Source organism: Narcine bancroftii, chromosome 1 (genome assembly GCF_036971445.1).
Source record: "Narcine bancroftii isolate sNarBan1 chromosome 1, sNarBan1.hap1, whole genome shotgun sequence".
NCBI lineage: Eukaryota > Metazoa > Chordata > Chondrichthyes > Torpediniformes > Narcinidae > Narcine > Narcine bancroftii.
Genome location: NC_091469.1, coordinates 440399862 through 440427792, shown reverse-complemented (window position 1 = coordinate 440427792; position 27931 = coordinate 440399862). Strand labels below are relative to the sequence as shown.

At 40.9% G+C, this 27931-nt stretch overlaps 1 protein-coding gene across 3 annotated transcripts; it reads left to right on the top strand.

The window, feature by feature from the left end:
* Positions 1 to 841: 841 nt before the first annotated feature.
* Positions 842 to 27853, top strand: cyp51 (cytochrome P450, family 51). 3 transcript variants are annotated; one of them, XM_069914364.1, is made up of 11 exons: positions 842 to 1179; positions 3174 to 3338; positions 10433 to 10531; positions 13592 to 13768; positions 16960 to 17086; positions 19237 to 19411; positions 21264 to 21383; positions 23011 to 23206; positions 23842 to 23937; positions 25382 to 25550; positions 27133 to 27853. In XM_069914364.1, exons 1-11 carry the CDS (start codon positions 1024 to 1026, stop codon positions 27309 to 27311), a joined length of 1659 nt encoding a protein of 552 aa, XP_069770465.1. In that variant the 5' UTR covers positions 842 to 1023; the 3' UTR covers positions 27312 to 27853. The 3 variants fall into 3 exon arrangements, with proteins under 3 accessions (XP_069770465.1, XP_069770467.1, XP_069770466.1); XM_069914366.1 differs by lacking the exon at positions 3174 to 3338 and having other exon boundaries at positions 845 to 1071; XM_069914365.1 differs by lacking the exon at positions 3174 to 3338 and having other exon boundaries at positions 845 to 1179.
* Positions 27854 to 27931: the final 78 nt, after the last annotated feature.

The window sequence follows — 27931 nt, the reverse complement described above, 5'->3', positions numbered from 1 at the left end:
TCAGAGTTGGAGAGAGTCTTTGGTAGGAGGTTGCAGATGGTGTTCTTCTAATTTGTGTGTGACCTCAACTTGGCAGTCAAGTCGGCCATGGACCAACATGTCAGTGTGTAAATGGGAAGTCAAATTCAACTTGTTGGCCACTGGGAAATCCTGGCTTTTGCAATGGATGAAGCAAAGGTGTTCAATGAAAAGGATGAGAACCAAGGAGGCAGAGGAGAAGTGAAATAAACCAGATGCTGTGTTTGGAGTCAAAACACAGAAATGCTGGAGGAACTCAGCAAGTCTCACAGCATCCATACAAGGTAAAAATATATTGCTGACATTTCAGTCTTGGGCCCTTCCTCAAGGTTTGATTTTTTTTTAAAAGGCATCTGAATTAAAGGCTGGGGAAAGGTGGAGGAAGGGGAGGAGTACAGACCTTATTGGATATGATACGAGGAAAGATTTTGGCTCTGAAAGGAGATAAAGGGAAGATAGAGAGAGAGAGAGAGAGAGAGAGAGAAGAGTCAGGAAAGAAGATTGGGGGTGGGGTGTTCAACAGACACTGGAGAAGTCGATGCTCAGGCCATCTGGTTGGAGGGTGCCCAGACGGAAGACGAGGCGTTGTGCCTCCAATTCGCGGGTTGTCTCAGACTGGCAGTGCATGAGACCGTGGACAGACCTCCCGCGCCGGGAGGCGCTTCCACCTGTGCCGGCTCGTGGGTGAGGATGAGAGCCATGTCTCCACCTCCCCAAATCTGGGGCGTTCGTTCGCCTATTGCAACAAGTATCAGTCCAGTGCTCAGCCACTCCCAGTCGGACTGCTTTGTGACATCATATAGTCAGACATCAGTAGAGCGACGCGCAGCCAATGAGAGGGGCCGTCCCGCCTCCTCGCTGCGCTGCGGAGACCGGCTCTTCTTGCGAAGGTCGCCCGGAACGCTTTAATGCTTGGTTTTGCTTGCAGAAGAAACGGTGGAAGCCACTTGGAGGCATCTGATTGCATTTCAGGGCAGAATCTTACCGGCGAGGTTGAGCGTGACGATGCTGCTGGAGGCAGGCTCGTCCATCCTGGGAAATGCCGTGGAAAAGGTAGTGGAAGGCAGCCTGACGTCCACGGTGCTGGTCACTTCAGCTTTCATCTTAAGTCTGGCGTATTTCTCCAAAATGACCTTAAAGCCTTCTGAAAATCCGGACATGGTATGCTCTCAGCACTCAATGTCTTTCTATTTTCCCAATGGCTAGGAACAGTTCCTTGTTATTAATTTACAGGGCGTTGGGGTCGCAGGTACTGCTTGCCCATCCCCAGTTGCGCACAAAACGAGCCCCCAAAAGGTAGCGACATTGGAGCAGGACTAATTTAGAGTGGAAACAGAGTTGGGGTTCCTGACAGTTCTCTATTGCAATGTCTCCCTTAATTCAAATGTAGTTCAGGATTCATTCAGATGCACTGCCACTCAACATGTTCCACAAAAATCCTTTTCAGAAGCTTGACAAGAAGTCCATTGTCTAATTCGTAAATCATCATGTGCTTGACACGTTGAGAAAGCTGTGGTTGGAGCTGCTTGTGAGGTGATCTGCCAAGTCGATGATTTCCTCGGTGCAGATGGAGAGAACGTGGAAGGTGGTCAAGTTGGCAGTGGTCAAGCATTAACTGACACTATGAAACCTACACAAAAGTGCTGGGGAAAAAAAACTCAGCAAGTCGCACCGCATCCAGAGGAAGTAAAAGGTAGCCAATGTTCACAGGGCCTAGTAGCCTGAATGGGCCTGAGATTGTCTGACCTCGGAAGCTAGGTAGGTACAGGACTGGCCAGTACTTGGGAGGGGAGATCGCCTAGGAGCACCAGGTGCTGTAGGTTTTGGTGAGGGGCACTGGACAAAGTGGTGACTGTCTGCCTCATGGTAGACAAAAGTTAAAGAATTTCATGTATGTTACATTGTAAATGTAGTAACCTTTTTCAAGGCCTGTTGAAGATTTGAGATTCCTAATAAAGAGCTCAGGCATGAAAAAATGGGTTATCTTTTATTTCCTATGGATGCTGCATGACTTGTGGGTTTCTCCAGAACTGAAAGTTATCTGGCAAGGGACCTGAGTGGCCAGCCTCCCCTTCATCCTTACTGATGGTCCGTGGGTTTTTATGGGTGGTCCGCAGTAAGTAAAGGAATAATTAATGTGATCTGTGGGTGAGAAAAAGATGATGAATGCAGCTTTACTGTTTTTTCTGTCTTAATTTAGTTTTTATGGGTGGTCTGCAGTAAGTAAAGGAATAATTAATGTGATCTGTGGGTGAAGAAAAGATGATGAATGCAGCTTTACTGTTTTTTCTGTCTTAATTTATAATGTTTTTTTTAATGCAAGACTACCTTTTAACACCTTAAATAAAGGTATTACTTTTGCCACTTACAATCTGTTTAGATTTTCTTTGTGAGAGATTTTGGAGAATCTAATGAATTCATAAAGTGTCTGTCTAAATGCCCAATAACTTAAATAATTTTATTTGATCCAATATTTCCTCATTTCTGTTTGTAGGCTATCAGGTAAAGAATGTTCAAGATTCAATTTATTGTCATAGTAATAAAACGGTGTCATATTACATGAAATTTCTTTTTGCCTGCTGCAAGGCAGACTGATTTGACACCGGCAGGAATTGCCTAAGCACCTCTTACAGTCAGACATAGAGTCCAAGAGAGAGAAGCAAAAGTGAGTTCTCCCAGAGTCACTGAGTGTTCGTAGATTCACCTCCAGCACTTGCAGGTTCACAGATTCCATTCCAAACCATTGGCAATTCGAGCTCCAGATCCGAATGTCCAACTCTGTCAGGAATCCTCTAGCACTCTTGGCAGCTCCTTGCATCCTGGTACCCCTCCAGTCAGTTCGAGCCAGTTGCCAACAAGTCTCCCGACAGCATTCTCCAGTAGCCCATAGCTTCCATGGGTTCCTCGCCTCGAGTCGCCAGCAGCCCGCCGCATGCACTGAGCCGCAGAGCCCCTCACAGGTCCGCCGCCATAGTCACTGTTCCTGCTTGTCACCTCGTCTGCATCTCCTCCTCAGACAGGGGGGTGATCTTCTTGTCCTCTGGTGCCCTGCACCAGTCCTCTGCTATTCAAAGCCTGTGCGGTGCCAATGGCAGTCGACTGGATGATTGGACCCCACCGGAGCACTGTATCTCTGTTCCTACTTGGTTCGGCAGGGAGTCGGAGGAGGAGCTTGGAGAGAGTCGGGCTGTGAGTCAGAGGAGGAGGAGCTTGCTGAAAGTGAGTCAGAGGAGGAGGAGCTTGCTGAAAGTGAGTCAGAGGAGGAGGAGCTTGCTGAAAGTGAGTCAGAGGAGGAGGAGCTTGCTGAAAGTGAGGAGAAGGTAAGCTATTAAAGTCGGGGGCTTACCGCTTGGGCCTACTTGGTTCGGCTGGGAGTCGGAGGAGGAGCTTGGAGAGAGTCGGGCTGTGAGTCAGAGGAGGAGGAGCTTGCTGAAAGTGACAGGGTTAATTGGTCAAGGGGCCAATAAAAGGAGTGAAAGGGGAGGGAGCGGCCAGCGAGGAGTGGCTCAGTGACTGAGTGGAGCAGTAAAGGAGTGAGACTTCCTGGCTTTGGCTTATCAGGCTTCGGCAAAAGCAGGCAAGGGGAAAAGGTAGCTGAATTATTTGCCTTCATATTCAGAGTCATGCCAATAGGGTTAGTGCTCTGTACTGGGTGTCAGATGTGGGAACAATGGGTGACCTCCACCCCCCCAAATGGCCACATCTGCACCAGGTGTACTGAGATGCAGTTACTAAGGGAGCGAATTAGGGATATGGAGTTGCAGATTGATGACCTGCGGCTTGTAAGGGAGAGTGAGGAGTTAATCGACTCAACTTTCAGGGCGATAAATACTCCAGAACCCGTGTCACGTAAGTGGGAAACCGTCAGGGGGGGGGAAAGAAAAAAGTGAGAAAAACGGAGAGCACACCAGTGACTATCCCACTCAGCAACAGCTATGTTGTGTTGGATTCTGTTGAGGGAGATGACCGGACAGAAGATGGCCACGGGCACCAGGTCAGTGGCAATGAGCCTGGCAGAGTGGTGCAAAAGAAAAGGAAAAGGAGAAATGCAGTAGTTATTGGGGACTCCATTGTCAGGGGTACGAACAGGAGGTTCTGTGAGCCAGATAAGTATACCCGCATGGTGTGCTGCCTCCCTGGTGCAAGAGTACGAGATATCACAAATCGGGTCCAAAATATTCTGAGAGGAGAGGGAGAGCAGCCTGATGTCTTGGTACATGTGGGTACAAACGACATTGACAAGAAAAGGGAGGAGGTAATGAAAAGGGATTACAGTGAGCTGGAACGAAAGCTGAAAGACAGGAACGCTAGGGTGGTGATCTCGGGATTACTACCTGTTCCAAATGCAAGTGATGAAAAGAATGTAAGGATAAGGAAAATGAATGTGTGACTGAGGTGCTGGTGTACAAGGCAAGGATTTGGCTTCTTGGATCATTGGGATCTCTTTTGGGGAAGGCATGATCTTTACAAGAGGGACGGGTTGCACCTAAATCCAAAAGGTGTCAACATTTTGGCAAGTATGTTTGGTACAGCAATGGGGCAAGGTTTAAACTAATTTGGCAGGGGTATGGGAACCAGAGTGATAGGGAAAAGGGTAGGGAAGATAAAGTAATGGCCAGGAAAAGTAAAATAGGGAAAGTAATGTTGGGAGGAGAAAGTAAAAAATCAGATGGTGCAGTGAGTTTTCGGGTCAATGATAGTGTTAAGAAAATTACAAAGAAAAATAGTGGGCAGAAAAATCAAAAGCAAAGGTTACAAAAGTCACTAGATATTAAAAGGACAAAGAGCATAAGGGCACTTTATCTGAATGCCCGCAGTATTAGAAATAAGGTTAGTGAACTTGAGGCGCAAATCGGTACCCATGCCTATGATTTGGTAGCCATCACGGAAACATGGCTACAAGGTGATCCTAAATGGGAATTAAACTTTCAAGGGTATCAGGTGGTGCAAAGAAATAGACAGGATGGTAAGGGAGGTGGAGTTTCATTCTTAATCAAAGATGAGCTCCAGGCAGTAGTGAGGAATGATATAAGATCTAAAGAGCATAATGTTGAGTCCATTTGGGTGGAGATAAAGAATAACAAAGGGAAAAAATTATTGGTGGGTGTTATCTATCGCCCACCATATAACAATAGTTTAGTGGCACAGAAAATAAATAGAGAGCTAAAGGAGGCATGTAATAATGATACGGCAGTCGTCATGGGGGACTTTAACTTCCATATAGATTGGGAAAATCAAGTTGGTCGTGGGAGTCTGGAAGAGGACTTCATAGAATGCATCCACGATAGCTTTCTTGAGCATCATGTTAAGGAACCCACAAGAGAAAATGCTCTCCTGGATCTAGTGTTGTGCAATGAGATAGGTCGAGTAAATGATGTAATAGTCAGAGACCATCTGGGAAATAGCGATCATAGTATGATTGAATTTCTCATTCAGATGGAAGGGGAAATAGTTAGATCTAAAACTAATATATTATGCTTAAACAGGGGTGACTACCATAGGATGAGAGAGGAATTGGGCAGAGTGGACTGGGAGCACAGGCTAATTGATGAAACAGTTGAGGAACAGTGGAAGATTTTCAAAGAAATATTTTGTAATGCTCAACAAAAATATATTCTGGTCAGGAAAAAGGGCAGCAAGGGAGGGAAAAATCAACCGTGGTTAATAAAGGAGAGTATAAAATTGAAGGCGCAGGTGTACAAAGCTTCAAAAAGCAGTGGGTAACTGGAAGATTGGGAAAACTTTAAGAGACAACAAGGGGTTACAAAGCGGGTAATAAGAAATGGGAAAAAGGATTATGAAAGTAAATTGGCACAAAATATAAAAACAGAAAGCAAAAAATTTTATAAATATATAAAACAGAAGAGGGTGGCCAGAGTTAACATAGGACCCTTGGAGGATGAGAAAGGAAAACTGGTAGCAAAAAATGAGGAAATGGCCGAGGCATTAAACAAATATTTTGTGTCAGTCTTCACGGTGGAAGACACGTCCAGCATGCCCAAGTGCGGAGTTAAGGATGCGAATGTTGGGGAAGGCCTTGATAAAATAGTTGTTACAAAGGAAGTAGTGATGGAGAAACTAATGGGACTAAAGCCAGACAAATCACCTGGTCCTGATGATATGTATCCAAGGGTTCTGAAGGAAATGGCAGAAGATATAGTTGATGTATTGGTGGTCATATACCAAAATTCCTTGGATTCTGGGCAGGTCTCGGCAGACTGAAAGACAGCAAATGTCACGCCACTTTTTAAGAAGGGATGTAAGCAGAAAACTGGAAATTATCAGCCAATTAGCTTGGCGTCTGTGGTTGGAAAAATGCTTGAAGCCGTCATTAAAGATGAAATAGTGAAACTTTTGGAATGTAAGGGTTCAATCAGGCAGACACAGCATGGTTTTAGAAAGGGAAGATCTTGTTTGACAAACTTGTTAGGATTCTTTGAGGATATAATGGGTGCGGTGGATAGAGGGGAACAGGTTGATGTTGTATATTTGGATTTCCAGAAAGCGTTTGATAAGGCACAAGAGACTTATCAGTAAGTTATAGGAAAGTGGAGTCCGGGGAAGTATATTGGCCTGGATTGAAAATTGGTTGTCTGACAGGAGGCAGAGAGTCGGGATAAATGGGAGTTTTTCAGGTTGGCAGAGAGTGGCAAGTGGGGTGCCACAGGGGTCAGTGTTAGGCCCACAACTGTTCATCATTTACATTGATGACTTGGAGGAGGGGACAAAATGTGGTGTAACCAAGTTTGCGGATGACACCAAATTGAGTGGAAGAGCAAATTGTAATGAGGATGTGGAGAGTCTGCAGAGGGATATAGTTAAGCTGGATGAGTGGGCAAAGGTCTGGCAGATGGAGTACAATGTTAGTAAGTGTGAGGTTATCCACTTTGGCAAGAAAAATAAAAGAGCTGAATATTATTTAAAGGGTGAAAAACTACAGCATGCTGTTGTGCAGAGGGACTTGGGAGTGCTTGTGCATGAATTGCAAAAAGTTAGGTTGCAGGTGCAGCAGGTTATTAAGAAGGCAAATGGATTGTTGGCCTTCATCGCTAGAGGAATTGAATTCAGGAGTAGGGAGGTAATGTTGCAACTGTATAAGGTACTGGTGAGACCGCACCTGGAGTACTGTGTCCAGTTCTGGTCTCCATATTTGAGGAAGGATATACTGGCTTTGGAGACGGTCCAGAGGAGGTTTACTAGGTTGATTCCTGGGATGAAGGGGTTGACTTATGATGAAAGATTAAATCATCTTGGATTGTATTCGTTCGAGTTCAGAAGAATGAGAGGAAATCTTATAGAAACATATAGGATTATGAAGGGTATGGATAGGATAGATGTAGGAAGGTTTTTTGACTGGCTGGGGAAACTAAAACGAGAGGACACAATCTCAAGAATCAGGGGAGTAGATTTAGGACAGAGATGAGGAAAAATAGTTTTTCCCAGAGAGTAGTGAATGTTTGGAATTCTCTAACCAGGGAAGTGGTTGAGGCTGCCTCATTAAACAAATTTAAAATTCGGTTAGATAAATTTTTACATGATAGAGGAATTAGGGGATATGGGGAGAAGGCAGGAAGGTGGAGTTAGGTCATAAATTAGATCAATCATGATCGTATTGAATGGCAGAGCAGGCTCGATGGGCCATTTTTGGCCTACTCCTGTTCCTACTTCCTATGTTCCTATGTTCCCTCGCTTCCCGCAGGTTTGCAACAGCGGCAGTGCTGCCATCATTCCACCATTTTTATTTGGCTTACAGATCACTCAAACATTTATTTGGCTTACAGTTCCACTAATTTTCCAGGTACTTTTTCTTTAGTTAAGGGAAGTCTGGTTCCTCATAGAGGAATGCTGAGCATCTGTATCAAGCATTTGAAAATATAAAATGGGGTAGCCATGGTCACAGCCATGACTATGTTGTGACTTTTTCACTCAGGGAATTGCTGAACAATTTTTTGTTACTCTGGATAATCTGAAGAAGATAATGCACCTGTTTATTTTTGGAGATTATATAAATTGAGGCTAATGATGCCATGAATGATTCTATTGAATAATAGTTTAGTACACTTCTCTTAATCTAATGTGTGGTTATTGGAAGCAGTTTGTACTATGCCATTTTCAATGTGTGCATGGACCGAGATTGAGAACACCTTGGTTTGCTTGATATATGGCAAGTGACATTTCATGCCACAGGTGCTAGGTAATGACCCTTTCCAAAAGGAGAGTTTTCCCACCTTCCCATAATAGCCATAACCTAAGTGTCATTGAATACTCCATCACCAATACTCATTACTGTTTACCAGAAACACTTTTGTACTAGTGTAAAAAACACTGGCTTTACAAGAGTGTAGATTGGGTACTCTTCTAGAGTGTGACCCATCTTAAAGTTATTCCAGCATCTAGAGTGCACAAGGTAAAAGTACAAAAGTACACCTGACACTTGCTTGGATAAACACAGCTCCAGTAACACTAAAACGTAACTGTGTGCAGGACAGAACACACCACAAATATTTATTTCCTTTGCTATTGGGCACTATGGCTGTTGGATGTGCCATGCACAAGATGTGATGGAGCAATTCTTCATGCTTCTCCAACAAGAAGTTGGCCTTTATTGAAAGAAGCTTTCAGCGTAGAAGAAGAGAAGTTTAACTGGAGTTGTCTTAGGTCTTGGTGAGACCACACCTTGAGTATTGTGTGCAGTTTTGGTCTTCTAATCTGAGGAAGGAAAGATATTCTTGATATTGCGGGCTGCAGCCAAGGTTCACCAGACTGATTCTTTGGATGGCAGGACTGGCGTATGAAGTAAGACTGGGTAGACCAGGGTTGTACTCATTGGAATGTAGAAGATTGAGAAGGGATTGCCTTGAGGAATATAAAATTCTGACAGGTTAGATGCAGGAAGAAGGTGCCCATTGTTGGAGAAGTCCACAACCAGGGGTCACGGTATTAGAATAAGGGGTAAGCCAGTTGAAATTGAGATGAGGATAAACTTTTTCACTTAGAATTGTGAAATTGTGGAATTCACCACAGAAAGTTGTTGAGGCCAGTTCATTAGATAGATCGAAAAGATATGGATCTCTTGGCTATAGGGATCAAAGAGCATGGAGAGAATAGGCTTCTGAAGTTGTATGATCAGCTACGGACATAGTGAATGATGGAGCAGGCTTGAAAAGCTGAATGGCCTTCTCCTGCTTTCTATGTGTCTTGCACTCTATATCTGTGACTTCATTGCAGAAGGAAAAGCATGGAAAATCTTTCAGGTTATTAGATGTGATATGATTCAAGCGAATAAAAGTAGTGAATAATGATTCTAGGCAAATTGTTTTCAGATGTTGGAGGTTATAAGTAATATGATTAATCCAATCCTTAAAGAAGGGCTTTAGTGAAATTATTGACAAATTTCTTAAATTGTGGTTGTTCAGTGAAGGAGAAATTATGTCACATTTTGATTAGATTGGACAGTAATTAAAGAGCATTTAAAAGTTGAATAAAAGTAATTAGGACTCTATGTAGAGGATAAAGTTGATGCAGGAGTAGGCTGATCTGCCCTTCAAACCTGCTCTGTCATTCTCTGCACTGAATGTAGCTGCAGTGGAGAATTTCTAAGAGATCCGTCGGAGAGAAGTAATTCCTTCTTATTGCCTTCTTAAACTGGCATCCCCTTGTTTTGAAACTAGAAATCCCAACTCAGGGAAATACCCTTTCGCATCCTCCCTATAAACCCCCCTCAGTGTTTCTTGTATTTCAAGCACATCATCTCTCATTCTTTTGACTGTGAATGTAGACCCAATCTGTTGAACCTTTCTTCATACAGGTATGAATGCCCAACTTATGGATGTGGGTTTACTGGTTGATGTAAGTGGGAATGAGGCATTACTTCTCTCCACCCTCCCTTACCTTCCACCCCACCAAAACTTTACAATTGATGAGAGCTGTAAGCAGACACATTCAACCAATCACTAGGTCAGTGAGGGTGGCTGACAGCAACTCTTCCGATGTCTGACCGCTTTCCCCTCACAGCTGTTTCTGTGATACCCTCTTGTACCTAATTTCATTTCCAACTCCTGAAAACATCAGGTTATGAACAGGAAGAGAAACTTGTCGTACCCCTCCTTCCCAGCAATCAAGAAAATTAACCTTCTTTGCTCTGTGTCCAATGCAAGTATGTAATTGTATGGAGAGTACAACTATACGGACTATTTCAAGTGCAGTCTCACCAGTACCCCGTGAAGCTGGATCCAGTCTCCTTCACTGTTTTCCTCGATAACCTTTGCAATAAAGGCCAATTTCTATTTGTTTTCTGATTACTTGGTGTATCTGATAAGCATCAAGATGGACTGTGTGAGTGAAATGGTTAGTGTTTATTATGTTTAGTGAATCAATATATCATTTGCTAAGTTACTGATATTTTTCCCCTCAGAAATACCCACCGTATATTCATTCTAGCATTCCATTCCTTGGACATGCAATTGCTTTTGGAAGAAGTCCGATTGAGTTTTTAGAAAATGCATATTCTAAAGTAAGTGTGAAATCTATTTCTGTTTCCCAACCACAAATGTAATGGAGGAATATAATTTCCAGTCACCACAATTTCTATTGTTTATTCTTGGGATATAAAATGAAATAATGACATTGAAATTCAGAAGTTCTGTAGACTCAAGCAGAGGAATAATGGGGAGAAAGTGCCTGAGGGTTATTAAATGTATGGTGCAATGCACAATTTACAACATTTGATCAGATGTTGCTTTGAACAGATTTAGAAAGGTGAATAATTCTGGGAAAATATCTCCACAGCTATAGCACTAAATTTTTGTTGCTCAGAAATGAATTTGCTACAGCTAATTTATTTTCATTAATTTATTGTTTTTTTATTTTAATTTTCATAGTCTTGTCAAACATTGTAATCATTTTTATCATTCATGTAATATACAGAGTCTGTATTTATCCCCCATCCTCATACAACTGAAAGTACCATCAATAAAATGACTTTGAGAGTAAAATGAAAGACATCCCATAAATTCCCCCCTCCTCTTTTCCCCCTCCCAGTTTATCTTTACCCCCCCCCCTCCACCCTGGCACCAATAACCAAGCAATTAGTATCAATCCTCCCCACACCATTGGGATGTGCCCAATGCACCCATCTACGACTTGTACCTTCCTCTCTTTCCTTGAGCTCCCTGTATTCATTCTTATTTCTAATATATATTCATCTTTAAACATTCACATTATGAAAAAGTAAATAAATCCCCCTCGTATTCCTCACATTTACAATATTTACAGTCCATCTTTCCCCTGATTCTCCCTTTCCATCTTATTTAAATTTAATCCCAAAGCAGTGGCAGGTTTCTTACAAAGTCCATTGCCTCTCTTGGATCCTTAAAAAAACTTTATTTCTCCTTCCGCCCTTACTATCCTCAGCATTGTCAGGTGAAGGTGAGCAAACTCGATTTCTTCCTTTAAGGCTCTTTTTAACCAGGTCAAATTCCGTCCTGCGTTTCAATAGTGCCACACTTATGTCCGGGTAGAATTAAACTTTCTCTCCCTCATATTCCACCTGACTCCCTCACTAGCCTTTGCACCCACTACCGCTGCTCGTAAAATCCTCTGTCCTGATAGCGAAGGAGCCTTACTGATAGAGTGTGGCTGTTGGTTTGGCCCTGGGCGGGGGTTAGGGTGAGAGCCCATTCTATTGTTAGATTATTTCCAATTTGTTCCCTCCCCAGTATATCTGGGATCCACCATTTCTCTTCCCTATTACCCTCCTTCATCCCCACAATTTTAACCATATTCCTCCTGCTGATGTTTTTTAAGTTATCTTCTCCCACATCCTTACCCTATCCCTTTCCCATGCATCCATTTTGTTCCCTCTCTCTTACCCAATCTTTCTTCTACTCTCTCAGTTCTCTCTTCTGTTTCAGATACACTTTCTGTCAAGTTATCCAGCCTTTATTTGATTGCCCCCTACTCTGCCACCAGTGTCTTCAAAGTTCTTTTTTTCTGGTAATGGACTCCATTATCTCTCTGGCAAAGGGCATCAGGCTCTCTGCCACTTTTATCTGTCTTTCACCTCCCTGTAATGTCCTTCTTTTACTCCCTTGTTCTTCCTCTTCCTCCTCTTCCACCTTGCTTTCTTACTGCTCCACCTTGCTTTCTGACTCCAGGCCGTCCTGCCACGCTATTTCCTGCTGAATCCCCTCTGGCCACACTGCTCCTGGAGTCCTCCAGGCCCAACACCTTGAACGCCCTTTGACGCCTTGGACCCGCCAGTTGGAGCGGCCTTACCAGATAAGTCCTTGTCTTCAACTTTGCTTTTTCTTCCGGCCTGTGGGGTCTTTCTCTCTGCTGCCACCAGCGTCACTGCTGACTCCATCTTGAATTGACTCCCCTGACTTTAGGTCCCTGAATCTCCCGTGCCCAACAGCGCTCCTGTCGCTACCCATGTCACCTCTGCTTCTCCTCGGCTTGGTTTCCCCCAACCTCAGGTCCAAAAACAGTGCACACCTGACAGCACTCCCCTCATCTCTGTCAGCTCTTCCTCGGCTAGGCCCCCGCAACCTCAGGCCTCTGCATCTCCCGCATCTAACAGCGCTCTTGCTGCTTCAGTCACGTCCATCCCTGGGCCCCCTCGAGATCCAACCTTGTCTCCCACCCGGCCAAGACCTGTTCCCTTGAGAAGCTTCGGGGCTCCGTTGTCATTGCCACCACTGCCAATGTCCTGCTAGGCCCCGGGTCGGCCTCTCCACCTCCACCACGTGGTGAGTCTCTTCCTCCATCCTGTCTCTTCAGTTTTTTTTCCCATTTTTTTTTCCATTCTCACTCCTATTCGTGTTTTTGGTTGTCTTCCTTATTTTTTTTGGTCTTTTTTATTTTAGGGGATCTTCTTATATCCATCCTTTATTCTCTTTTCCTCGGTGAGCTCTTGGATGACGCTACAAGCCCCTCGCCGCCATCTTCAATTTATTGAGTTTTTAGATAATATTCTGATGCTGCCAATATGTAAAACTGTTGTTTCATTGCATTTACTACAAATTAATGGCTTTTAGAACTTTGATTTCTCTAACTACATGTTCCCATATTTCTGGGTGTTTAAGCTCAATGCCATTCTAGGCAGAAACACGTTTATGTTGTTGTTTGCAGTGTAAAAGGATATTGCATATTCAATGTTGTGTGACCAAAATTATAACTATATTTCCATATTAAAATACATTTGTAATTTCGTATTTCATATGTTTAGTTAGTACCATTTGTTTGAAATTATGTGAGTATTTTTTCAGATCAATGACATAATTGCTCAACCACAAAGTAAAATGTACTGTCATGGATTTACATTCTGATCCATCTATACTTTGAGCTATTAATCAATGGGGAGAAAATTTATGTTCATATTGTGCACAATTAATTTTCCCAAGTTGCAGTTCCAAAAAGTTGGGACAAATGTTGTCATAATTAGCATGCTTAGTTAGAGCTGGACCAGGTATTACTGAGCTGAAAGAATGTGTTATTTGAAAATTATAGCTCTATTAAGGTCAATTGATGAGTTATTTTTAAACATTTCAATTCACTCTCTTTCTTTGAACAGTATGGTCCTGTATTTAGCTTTACGATGGTTGGGAAGACATTTACGTATTTGCTGGGAAGTGACTCCGCCGCTTTGCTCTTCAACAGCAAGAATGAGGACCTGAATGCTGAGGACGTTTACTCCAAGCTTACGACACCAGTTTTTGGCAAAGGAGTTGCTTATAGTGTTCCAAACCCCGTATGTACCTGTTGAGCAAAGCTTTGATGCTCTTCACATCATAGAATATCAAGCTTTGTCCTGTAATAAGTTTTAAGAATTAAAAATTAGAACTACTGTAACTAGATTAGGTTTTTCATTTCTAATCTCTTCGTGATGGCTTGTGAATGTCTCTATATGATACTAATCAGCTGAATATGGAAATTGTTATGAACAAGGTCATGAAAAATTAAGCATCTGCCTTGTTCTCAGGATATACTTGTTCACAGGAGCAATTTATTTTTACCACAAAAGAACCATCAAATGAATTTAGACCTTAATGATATTCACCTGAAAGCAAAAACAACTGGAGATGATGGAAATCTGAACTAAAGATGGAAATGCAGGAGATATGGGTGACCCCTGTGTGGTATCCATTTGGGTTACAGGTATTCAGTTTTGTGGAATTCACTAATCACCACACACAAATTTGAGGTATGGAATTTATGTAGGGAAATAAACACCAAATGTGAAAGAAATGCCAAATGTGGGGGGAAAAAAAAACATTTTCCCCATTTTTATTTTTAGTCACAATACTGAGATTGATATTTAAATTTACATAGCATATCACTGGATCAATTGGGTAGGCAGTCACAGCAAAATCTCTCCTAGGCCATGCCCTCTTCAGTCTGAGGACATGGCCATGTGTCTCAGAGTACAAGGTATTTTCTCTAACGTGCTGGATTGTGGGGAACTGGAGTAGCCATGGCTAGTAGTTTCAAAAGCTCCTTGAAGTCATCCTTTGGCCTGTACTCCACTTCCTCTAGGTCACTGTGCTTTGACCCCCTTATTCTCCTGAACTCTTGCTGCACCACTCTTTTCCTAATTTCCCTACTTTCTCTACCATTTCTAAATCCAGAAATCTGTGAGAGAAAATGCCTTGCAGATGAAGAGCATGGCAGTGGAGAGGACACTGCAAAGGAGGGAGGGGAACTGATGCCAACCCAATTGATGCAGTGACATTATAACCTAGTCTTATTGCACTATATGATGACTAAAAGTAAATGAAAAGGAAGATTCAGATGGACAGGGTGGGAAGAAGGCATTGGTACACATGCATTCATTGGGTATGGTATTGATGGCAAAAGTTGGGATATTTGCCAGGAATTTGCTAGGACATGGAGGGCTTGAATTATAGGGAGAAATTGGATAGGCTAAGTCTTTATTCCTTTTAACATAAGAGGCTTGATATAGAAATTTCTAAAACCATGAGGGGCAGGGATAAAGTGAATGGTCATTCTTTTTCTGGGGTAGATGAATCAAAAACTAGAGGGTGTAGGTGTAAAGTTAGAGGGAGAGATTTAGGAGGGACTTGAGGGGTAACCTTTTCACTCAGTGAAGTCTGTATCTGGAACTGGCTGTCGGAGGAAGCTGAAAAAGTGGGTACACTTACAACATTCAAAAGGCATTTGGACAGGATTGGATAGAGTTTAGGATACGGACCAAATGCAGGTGTGGGACTAGCCCAGAATATCTACTTGGCCAGCCTGGCTGAGTTGGCCCAAAGGACCTATTTCAGGCTGTATTACTAACTCTCTGTTGCCTTGAAGATTGATGAAATTTGTTGTTTCATTTGCAGAAGCCTTGTCCATCCTCTGATGGTGGCATTTTGTCATTATCAATAAAGTAGCTTGATATGAGAGAAAAACATCCATGGGGATGCATCTTTGCCTCTAACATAGAACTCAATGGGGAAAAGTGGGTTCATTGCAGAAAATTTCAATATGGACAGTTTTCTAGGAACATAACCCTTTGTTCTAATGCAGGTCATCAGTCTGTAATATTAACTCCTTTTTTCTCTACAAGTGTTGTTTGAACTACTATCCCCAGTGTATTCTGTTTTTATTAATATGAAAGATGCCTTTGGTAAAATCCATATATTTATATAAATTAGCTTTTATTTTATGTAGGTACGCCTTTCTTTGTATCTTTGTTGTGAACAGATTATGTACATAAATGCATAATAAGGAAATATATCAACCAATCGTCTCACCTTGTTTATTCATAACTCCTAGAGGCCACAATAGAGTATTTATTCTGATAAGTAGGACTGAAGATCATTTCTTTGCTAGCATTGGTGTGCGGAACAGAAGTGTTAAGGCAAAAAATAAAGTTAGGAGCCACATCTTAAAACTGATCTAATTAAGTTATTGACTGATGTCTTTGAGTGCACAGGTTTAGGTGCTTCCCACCATGTGCACCTGCATGGCATTGAGCTTCCCTGATTGACAGGTTATTGAAAGATCCAAATCATCCTTGCAAATTCAATGGAGCTGTGTGCAAGACAGTTACTTAATCTTGGTTTTGCTTCTCCAATGTAGAGAAGGCCATACTTGAAAACTGAATTCAGTAAAAGTGAGTTGATGCTTCAGTGGAAGGAATATGATCATTTGGAAATGAACTGAGCAATTTTAATTTTATTGAGCCAGTCAGGGCAGCTCAATGCCATGGTGGGAGGCATTACCCCTAGGCACGCTGGGATCACAGTCAGTATAATGATTATGTGAGTTTTAATTGCTTTGGTCCCTGAGTTATGGGAAGGGAAGAGGTAAAAGAAGAGGCGTGTCATCTTCTGAGATTAGAGATGGAACAATGAACCAGGGGTTTGTGGAGGGTTCAGACTCAATTACTGAATGGGGAGAGTTGTGTACTTCCAGCATCTGTAATTTTTTTGCTGCAATTTTCCCTGCTTGAACTACTGGAGTGTCCCCAGTATTTCTTGTTTTTTTTTTGGCGGGGGGAGGATTTCCAGGATCTGCAGTTTCTGTATTGCATATTTTGGCGTCTTTAACATACTGAAATATCCCACAATGCTTACCAGAAGAGTTAACTAAGCCAAATTTAGAAAAATGGCAACCTCAATGGAAGGGAAGAATTGGGGTATTTGGGCAGAACTCAAATAGACCAATGAACTTACAAACCACTATACAGTTTTGAAAGGTGAGAAAAAACCAAAGTCTCGAGAGCAACCTCATGCAGACAAGGGAAAAATGTACAAACTTCTTACAGACAGTACCAGATTTTAACCCAGGGATTCTTACCGCTGTAATAGTTCTGTACTAACCATTATGAGCAAAGTTGCAAATGATGAAGTTCAAGCAATGAAAAAAGTCATTTTTTAATTTTCTAAAGTATATTTTTTGTAAATAAAAATCATTTTCTTATTTTTCAAGATATTTCTGGAACAAAAGAAGATGCTCAAAACTGGTCTGAACATTGCACAGTTTAAACAGCACATCCCTCTGATTGAAGAGGAAACCATTGAGTATTTTAAACGTTGGGGTGACAGTGGCGTCAAAAGTAAGCATTTGAATATTTCATCATGTATGTAAAATGCGCTGTGTTAATTTTAACTTTGAGTGAAACCTGAAGCGGGTAATTTTTTATGCTTCTAATTTGTCAGTTACTCAAAGAAACAGATAATCAGCCCGTGAGCAGATTACTGGTTAAATGTCATGGTCTCTGTGTATATTTGAGGTGGAAGTATGCCTGGTGTGAAAAATTTGTCAGAACTAAATCTACCTTTGAGACCAATAAGATCATTTAAACTAAATTAGTATGGATATGAGACAGATATTAGTTTGGCTGTAAATGCTTCATAGTTGGTTGTCAGATTCTTTCTGTTGAGTAGGTTGGATAAGAAGTAAAATATGAAAATCTGTAGACACCGTGGTTGAATTAAAAACATAAAGCTGGAGAAACTCACCAGGTCAAACAGTGTCCTTTATGTTGCAAGGTTAAGAATACATAACTGACGTTTCAGGCTTGAGCCTTTCATCAAGGTATGGAAAAAAGTTGGCAGGCGTCAGAACAAGAGTGGGGAGGGGAATGTGTGGTTGCAAAGGCAGGAGGTGATCGGTGGAGAAGGGAGGGGGGACAGCAGTGGCCATGGGGAGGAGGGATGACTAGGTGAAGATAGAGGGAAGGGGAGAGGAGAATTGGAAAGGGGAAGGTGAGGGGGAAGTTAACGGGCTGGAGAGTGCCCAGATGGAAAATCAGGTGTTGTTCCTCCAATTTACGGTGGGACAGTACATTAGGCCATGGACAGACATATGAGTATGGGAGTGTGATGGAGAACTGAAATGGTTGGCTACTGGGAGATCTCTATCACTGGTGTGGATGGAGTAGGTTCGACACTTGAATGTGGTACGAAACAATATCTACTTGGAGGGGGACTATGGCATAGTTAGTGAAGCAGCTGCCTCATAGCACAGGGCAGGTGGGTTCAATCCTGACTCTGGGTACTGTTTGGACAGAGTTTGCATGTTCTTCCTGTTACAGCATGGATTTCCCTCAGGTTCTCTGGTGTCTTCCCACTTCTCAAGCATGTGCAGATTGATAGTTTAATTGGTCTCTAGTATGTAGTTTAGCCAGCATATGGGGAGAATAAAATATGGTATTAATATAAGATTAGTGTCAAAGGATGAATTTGGTGGCAGAGGGACCTGTTTCTGTGTTGTATCTCTCCAGGACACTCCACTCAGATTGTATTTTGCATGATTTACTGTTTTCTTAAAGTATTCAGTCAAAATTAGTTTTATCTGAAAAAGTCTCCTTGTTCCCACAATTTGAAGATTAAAAACACAAAAATACAGATTGTAAAGAAAGCATAGGATGTTAACTGGTGTAGGGGAAATAGTGGATGGGAATGGGAACTGGCAGATACCTGCAATGGCTTAAAAAGCAAATAAATGTGAAAGTACATTTAAAAAATATTATTTGATATTGACACAGACATAACTTGAATTGTGACTACAGGTATTGTAAAAGACTGAGGAGAGAGTTCTCTTGGATCAGAAGAATGAGAGAACTCATTGAAACCTTCAGGGCTTGTGGCTGGAAGCACCAAGGCTGTTTTTCTTCCTGAGGTGGGGGTTATAGGCTCAGAATAGGGGGCAGGCTATACACAACTGAGGAGAAATCTCTCCATAATAAGGTGGTGCATCTTTGTAGTTCTTAGACCTGTAAGTTGCAGGCTCGTTTGTGGCTGACAAGTCCGATGCGGGACAGGCAGACACGGTTGCAGGGGAAAATTGGTGGGTTGGGTGTTGGGTTTTTCCTCCTTTGCCTTTTGTCAGTGAGGTGGGCTCTGCGGTCTTCTTCAAAGGAGGTTGCTGCCTGCCAAACTGTGAGGCGCCAAGGTGCACGGTTTGAGGCGATATCAGCCCACTGGCGGTGGTCAATGTGGCAGGCACCAAGAGATTTCTTTAGGCAGTCCTTGCATCTTTTCTTTGGTGCACCTCTGTCACGGTGGCCAGTGGAGAGCTCGCCATATTTTATAAAATGAAATGCTTTAATTTGTTTGTTTGTCGGTATATATGTTGCCATAATGAGAAAAACATTTCAGAACTAGTGAACATGTTTGCACTTTTTAATTTTTTTGCATAAAATGTTGATGTTCATAGGGTATTTAAAGCTTGCCATGAACTGCTTCATTTTGTTATTTTTAGATTTGTTTGAGGCCCTCTCTGAGCTGATCATTTTAACAGCTAGCCGTTGTTTACATGGTAAAGAAATTCGAAACCTTCTTGATGAGAAAGTTGCTCAGCTATATGCCGACCTTGATGGTGGATTTACCCATGCTGCATGGCTTCTTCCAAGTTGGTTACCTCTCCCCAGTTTCAGGTACCAAGTGGAATGTAAAGTGATGAATCATATGATTTTGAAAACCCTTGGGTCAAACAGTAATTATTTTGATTGCAACACTGTTGAATTTTTATAAATTTAATTTTTTAATAAAATCTAAATAAACTGCTATTATTCTAGAATTACACATGGTCAATCAAAGGACTAGCTAGCTATAACTTGTTATTGCATCCACTTTTGATGTTAATTTTTCTTGTTTATCAGAACAAGTCCTTTTGGCCTATTGAGTTGATGCCATCTTGCAATAGTGTAACCTCGTCAGTCCTATTCCTAGTCTTGTTTATTTCCCTCTACCCTTGGATTCTCTTTCATCTACCCATTAAGTCCCCTTTATTTTAGTTTGCTACAGAGTAATTTTGAGGGATAATTTGCCACGGCAAAGTGACTTAACAGCTCATCTGTGGGTTATGGGAAGTAACTGGAACACCCCGGGAAAAGGATGAAGTCGTGGAAAAAATCTTGCAAACTCAGACATACAGCACCTGAGGTCAGGATTGAACCTGTGTCCCTGGAGCTGTGACATTCTGCCCCAAATACAAGAACAGGAAACTGCAGAAGGAAATTTACACCATACATTACACAATTACAAATGCTCCAGCAGAGAAAAATATTAAAAGGTGCAGCATGTATTTCAGTTAGGGAAGCAGTTGTGTGGATTGTGAAGCCACTTTCTTGAGTTACACACAAAGAAATGCTGTTGTTCATAAGAAATCAAAGCAGATCACTCAGTTCCGTGTGTGTGCTGTATCTTTTGGTAAGATCAGGATAATCTTCTGCGACTTCCCTGCTCGAGCCCCATGGTATTTCATTCCCATGATCTAAAAATCCAGCTTACTGTCGTCTTGAATGTGCTGATTGGCTGGTCCTTCGCAGCACACTTACGTAGAAAATTTCCAAATGTTCACTGTCCCAGGGTGAACAAAGTTCTTGCCAACACTGTCCAGAATAATTGACATTTTATTTTGATGCCTCATCTAGACAATGTGGTCAGGGCATTTACCTGTTTAAGTTCCATAAGGATCTTGTTTCAATTTCATCATATTTTAAAATTTTTTTTTACACTGTGAACCATACTAACCAAAATACACAAACATTTCCCTCTTGAATATACACAGTGCCATTTTCTCCCCTTTTTCCCCCTCCCTTCCCTCCCTCCTTCACCCCCCCCCCATCCCCACCCACTCAACGTTCAACCTATATGATACATTAAACCCATTAAACAATGTCATCACACAATGAAAATAAACAAGAAATTTGTGTCTTCTACTTTTACATACTGGGTCAGTTCATTTCGTCGTCTTCTCCTTCTGTCATTTTAGGCGGTGGAGGTCCGCGGTAGGACTTCTCTGTTGTGTTCCATGTATGGTTCCCAAATTTGTTCGAATACTGTGATGTTATTTCTTAAATTATATGTTATTTTTTCCAATGGAATACATTTATTCATTTCTATGTACCATTGCTGTATTCTCAGGCTATCTTCTAATTTCCAGGTTGACATAATACATTTTTTTACTCTAAATGTAATTGTATATACCTGGTCTGCTCAATCGCTCCTTGTCTCCAAAACTCTCCATTTAATGTTTTGTGAGATTCTTCAATGTTTGTGGTACTGTGTGTGTATTGGGAGGGTAGATTCCCAAGTCGAGTGAGCCATGAGAGGACAGAATGTTCAGGATCAAAAATATAGTAAATATAAGTTGCTTCATTTTTCATTTTCATTCATTTTCTCTACCTTGACATTTTTGTACCTTGTCAAATGGTTTAAGGCTTCCTTCAGAAATAAAATTCATCCAGGCTTTGTTTCAAATTGTATTTCTTTATTTTTGAATAGGCGACGGGATAAAGCACATAGAAAGATCAAGAATATTTTTTATGATGTAATTAAGAAACGAAGGGAGTCAGGTGAAAGGGAAAATGACATACTGCAGACCTTAATGGATACTGCCTACAAGTAAGTCTTCAGCTGTTGAATATAAACACGTATTTTTGTTTTTTGTTTATTGGTTTATTCTTGTTATTGAAAACATTACACTACATATTCATAAAGTTAAATTACACCTTAAGGTTATTGTATTTTGTTTATGGTATTGGCTATTGATGTTGAAAATTTGTTCTCTTTCTTTAATTCTGAAAGCTTAACTAATCTCGAATTAATAGAATCTATTTGTGTTGATCAAGATGATCATTTTGGACAACAATAATGATACCAATTTCAAAAACAACTCTTTGATCCAATTAGAATAATCCAGATTGATTAAATTTAATAAATATATGTAGTAGAATCCCACCATCTGGCACCTACAGGGATCACGGATGGCGCATTTGCAAATTTTCCAGTTGACTGAGACGTTCTGTTACAATGCACAACTTGTACACCTGCATTAAGAATACAGTTTAAAATACAGTGCAAAATGTAAAGTAATTAAAAAAAACAGTATTGTAGAATTTAATTATGTAAAGTTCACTTTAATCAGGTAATTCCCATAACTAACAAAATTTAAATTCTAACCATGGTTGCTGGAACAGTGTTGCACTAGCCGCTACACTAACCATGCGGCAGTCTTAATTAACCCACCCACCCTCAGGTTTACAGATAAAGCCTTACAAATGTACCTCATACAAATAAAAATAAAAGATTCTTACTAGGGGATAGGGAGACAGTTTGGGAGAGTCGCCCAAGCAGCATTAGCCAGCTTTTCTTCCTGGGCATTGCCATTTTATTCAAACAGCTGCTGTAAGCAGGGCATGACTCGGGTGAATGTTTGCTCTCATCTTCACCAAGGAGTTGTGTGTTGCTCTAGAGCACATTTACTTTTACAATATTATTTATTTGAAATAATATTTATTATTTATTTGGTTTTTTTGCCAGTTGTTTGGGTTTCTGGTTGATTGAATTCCGGATGATGTAGATTCTACTGTACTCCATTTTGAAATTAGATGAACAATTCTAAGAATTACTGGAATAAATATACTGCCCCTTTAATCCATAAGCATAAGTTTTGTGTAGGCATTCACACAATTAAGACTCGGAGACGTGATGCTTTCTCATCCTTTACCTTTATTAGACTAACATGGCTACTGACACACGGGGTTATATCTTTGGAAGGGTGACATGATGAGATGGGCGTCATGATGTCCAGCAGAGGGCAGGCTTATACTCAACACTAAGTAAGATGAGTGGTTGAATGGCTGGATAGTATTCCTACATCTTTGAGTGAAAGTTGAGTGAAAATTCCATATTTTAAACTTGGAGAATTGGAATTAATCATGTTCATGTAACTGACAGTGTCTTTAAAAACTCAGCGATTCACTGATATCTTCCAGGGAAGGGATCTTTTCATCATTATCCTGATCTCTGCAAAATAGCATGTAATTTGTTTCTCTAGGTATGATATGGCATGTGTGATTCACTCCCTGATCCAATCTACTTCTCACTTGAGTGGCACAAGGGTCGAAGGATTGTCTCCTGGTCTCACCCATCCTGTTAAAATAACTGATGACCATCCTCAAATGTCAATCATGCTTTCTTATCCATTTATTTCTTGCTGTAAAGCAACTTGTTTTGATATTTTCTGTAGGGATGGAACACCTCTGACTGATGATGAAATTGCAGGCATGCTTATTGGCCTGCTGTTGGCAGGACAGCATACTTCCTCTACCACAAGTGCTTGGATGGGATTTTTCTTGGCAAAAGATAAAGAGCTGCAGGACCGTTGTTATGCAGAACAAAAAGCTGTAGCTGGGGAGGACCTATCTCGGCTCGATTATGATCAGGTAAAATGCCTGACCCAAACTGAAAAGGTGGAAGATTCGTGAAACATTTGTTTAAATATATTCTGTTAAATTTAGTATATACTGTGTGTAACTCACAATAAAAGCTCCGGATTAAAATAGAGTGTACTTGAGTCTCAAAAAATTCTGCCAGAAAGATTTCATTGGAATGTTTTTCAAAAAAACTGGATCTGTAACTCACTCTTTTGTCCATTTCCAAGTAGCGTCAGCTCAGGTTATTTCCCTTCCAGATTCAAGTCCGTGATCCTCAGAACTATTATATTCTCCTCCTGATTTTCAGCTCAATGAGAATGTACAATCAGCAGCTGTTGTATATTGTTTGTGTCGAAAGGAAAAGAAGTACTGTTCAATGTACGTGATGGTTTTGCATATTCTTCCACTTGTGTTCCCATTCAAGCCAGTCATCCTGAACTTCAAATTATTTTTCCCTCGCTTTCAACATTTTTGGTGCTTGGGAGTTTGCACTATTCCTGAAGCATTGATATTTTTTGAATCTTGTATTGCTGGTGATATCTGAGAAGTTTTTAACCACTGAAATATTTGAAAACTATGCGGGGTAGGTTCATTAGTGATGAATGTCAAGGCAGCCTGAATTCTTTATTGTTGATTTCCTGCAGCTAAAGGACATGACTTTGTTGGACCACTGCTTGAAGGAAACACTGCGGCTGCGGCCCCCAATCATGACAATGATGAGGATGGCCAGAACTCCACAGGTTTGTCGGTGCCGAGGAAACTATAATTCTGGTTCTTTTTAGAAATCTCCTCATGGATTGTACGGAAATACTAACTTGACCGAAACACAACTTTTGGCTTTCATTGTGGAATTATTTTTGTGTTGGTGCATAACACGAGGGAAAGAACAGGTCCTTTTAAGGATGAGAAGGGGCATCTCGGTGTAGAGCCAGAGGAGAGGGGGAATATTTTGTGAATGTGTTTAGTGCGGAGCAGAATAAGCAAGAGAGGGAGAGGAGGGAGGTGATGAAGATGGCCTAGGTTAGTGTGTGTGCCAGAGGTGGCTCATTGGCTGATTAGAAATGTAGATAATTGTGGAGATGGGAGGGGCTTAGAGGGTTTGGATTCAATGTTGGCAAGTGGAGGGCAGTTAGTTTTGGGCCTGTTGGCCTCAGTGCCGTGTTTTTCTCTGATGGTGGACCAATGGAATTGTTCAGCCAGGCGCCAACCTGCACTCAGTGGGCTGAACGACATCCTTTCACAGTGAAAGATGGATAGCAAGGTTGGTGTGGTGGTTAGTGCAATACTATTAGCTCCGATGACTCAGTTGGTATCCGGCACTGCCTGTAAGGAGTTTGTCTGTATTCCCCATGACCTGTGTTGGTTTTCCCTGGGTGCTCTGGTTTCCTCTCACCCTCCAAAAAACATGTGAGGTCAATGGCCGGAATCGACTTCTACTGTGTTCTACATCAATTTTTTAAAAGTCTTTGCAATTCAGATGGTTGCGAGCCATTTTCTTGAATGTCTACACTGTGTGGTGAAAGTACTTGCAAAATGATGTCTTGAAGGCTATTCCAAATGTTAGATCCAGTCATGATATATTTCCATGTTAAGTTAGAGGGGTGATGGGTAGTGGAACAGGCCTGTTGCCTCTGTCTCTATAAAGGTTAGTGATTTTAAATGTGCTGAAAAGCATAGGGTAGGTGATACACACTAAATTCATAGTTCACTGGAGGTGGAGAAAGCAAATGTTTAGTGCAGAGAATTAATTCCAGTCAAGCAGGCTAAATTCTGATGACCCAGTTCTCAAGCTTTGGAATTGCACTAATCCAGACAACTGGAGAATATTCCATCACACTCTTGACTAAGGTGATATGGTCTTTAGTGTTCCAAGACTGGGAATAGATAGGCCAGTGCGCTTTTGGGCATTGTTTAGACGTGGACAGTTGTAAAGAAAAGACAAGGCACCATCGTAACTTGATTACCACATTCCTGGATGGTTCTGATCAGTTTTCACTATTTTCTGCTTTCCTTGTTTTCACTAATTGTGCTTAATTTGATGTACATGATTGCTTAATGTATCAAAAGGTGTGATCAGAACGGTTTTGATCGATTATCCACTGACATTTTCATTGAATTTTAAATGCACAATGGGAGGAAAATTGTCAAGTATTTGTCACAGTGACTCTTCTGTTTCTCTGACAGACTGTTGCTGGTTACACTATTCCTCCTGGTCACCAAGTTTGTGTTTCTCCTACGATCAACCACAGACTTAAAGACACTTGGGTTGAAAGATTCGATTTCAACCCAGATCGCTATATTCAAGATAACCCAGCAGCTCAGCAAAAGTTTGCATTTATACCTTTTGGTGCAGGTAAGTCTTATTCTTTTGATAAAGCCTCAAACCATGCTTTTAACCAACTAGTCATACTAGTTTTACTTTGACACTTTGGGTACATATTGCATCAGGCAGATCCCAGATCAGAATCTTTTACATGAGTAGGAAAATACTATTAATTCTATCCCTTTTTTCTTGATGAATTGCTTTTCCTTCTGAACACAAGCAGAAAGTAGGAGCAGGTCTGTAAATGGGAGGGGGTGGGCAAATCAAGATTGATAAAATGTGTAGAAGAACTTCAGATGGAATTTATCCCTGAAAACTGTGATGCATTTTGGGAAGACTGATGAAGCCGAATGTATTTACTAGAATCCAAGGAAGTACAGAAGCACTCGGGGATTAGTGTACATTTCAAAGATCTGAACAGGCAGATAAGGTGGTTACAAAGGCATATGGGATATTAACCTTCATTAGGTGGGTCACAGAAAAGTATGAGCATATAGGTTTTGGTACAACCGTATAGGATATTACTTGGGCTGTAGTTTTCAGCACCAGATGATTGGATGGGAGAGAAAAGTGAAGCATTTTGACTACAAGGAGAGAGCAGCTAGCCTGATTTGTCTTGACATAGAGAAGGCCATGAATGAGATAAATAAAATTATGAGGAACATTTACACTGCTCCTATTTCTTATGCATCTAAGATTCTTAGTGTGCAAGATAGGGCACATGTCACTGTTTCCTCGAGTGGGGAAAAGCTCAAACGAGATACATTTACCATAATTAGGGGCCGTTATTAAAAACAAGTGTGTAGGAATGTATTGCTCAGTGGGGTAAATTACTAAAATGCTCTACCCCAGAGAGTTGTGGAGACTGAATTATTGTAAGTATTTATAGTGGAAGCATTTTTCTAAAACATTTGGGAATTGAGGGCTATTTGGAACTGCCATAGAAGAGACTTGAGTAGATTAGCTATATAGTCAAGAGTAGGCAAGAGGTGTTGTGGCCTTCATGTATTTCCTACTATATTCTTATTTCAAGAGCCTTTCCCAGTCTTGATGAAAGAAATATGTTGTGTGAATTCCTCCTGTAACTTAAGAAATTGAATTTTTTTTTGAAATGATAAAACACAGTAGAAGGTTCTTCCAGCCCATGAAGCCCAATTACACCCAAATAATCTTCCATCCCTGGTATATTTTGGAGGGTGAGAGGAAACGGGAGCAGGAAACCCATGGAGCGAATGTACAAACTCCTTACAGACAGTGCCATCATAAGATTCTTAGTGAACAATTTGCTTTGTTTCTAAACTTCTGTCATGTTCCTGTAAAGTTTAGTTTCTTGAAATTAAACAAGCCCATCTAACATTTCCCCCATCATTTATATGTTCCAACGATCAGAGATCATCATTATTGGCTGCAATTTTTAATATAATTTACAATCCAACTGATGTTGCCCCTCTGTACCACCAATACAAAGTTCAATTTTATTTAGATGGGATTAAAAAAAGTTATCTAAAGGGCAATTCAGCTGGTTAGAAAATTTCAAAGTACGGTAGGTGAGATGCAGTCGAGATGTTTTTATTGTTTACCTGTCAACATTGTAACTCTTTTCCCTCTCTAGGTCGGCATCGCTGTATTGGGGAAAACTTTGCATACGTCCAAATCAAGACAATCTGGTCCACTCTAATTCGCATGTATGAATTTGATCTTGTTGATGGATACTTTCCAGTAGTGAACTACACAACCATGATACATACTCCCACTAACCCAGTTATCAGCTATAAGAGGCGAATGAAATGAGAAATGGATTAATAAAAGTTAATTTTGCTGTTATTCATGCCAACAGATGTTTGATCTATGGTATAAAATTTCATTCTACTAATTTGCTGATTTATTTTAAATATACTAGTGATGCGGTCAGTTTTGCAGATGGTGGTCCTGAAATGTTGTCTGCTCACACTGGAATGGGATTTCCCAATCTACTTGTATTTTTCCATCTACATATTTATCCCAAAATGTTAAACTATATCAATTTGAATGTATTTTCTTTTGTAATAGGTGCTTTAGTGCTAATTTTGGAATGTCAATGGAGAAATGTAGAGAACATAGGTTACATTATCTTTCAAGTGGTGGGATATCTGCATGAAAATGAGAGAGGGGAAGTTGGCTTTTAAATGTGAATTTGGAGAGTTTTTGAAATTGTGGTTTTTGCCTAGTTTGCAGAAAATTTGTAGCTTCTGAGGAGGAGATTGGGAGTTTTGAAACAGTTTACTCATTTATATACTGTAAATTTCAAAACTTGACCACTGTGTGAAAGTAATTATAATGTGTACAAAAGGTTACATCACATTGTTTTGTTGTATTATTTTAAAACTACTGATTCTATTGCACTGAGATTGATCATTTAGCTCAGTAAGTTC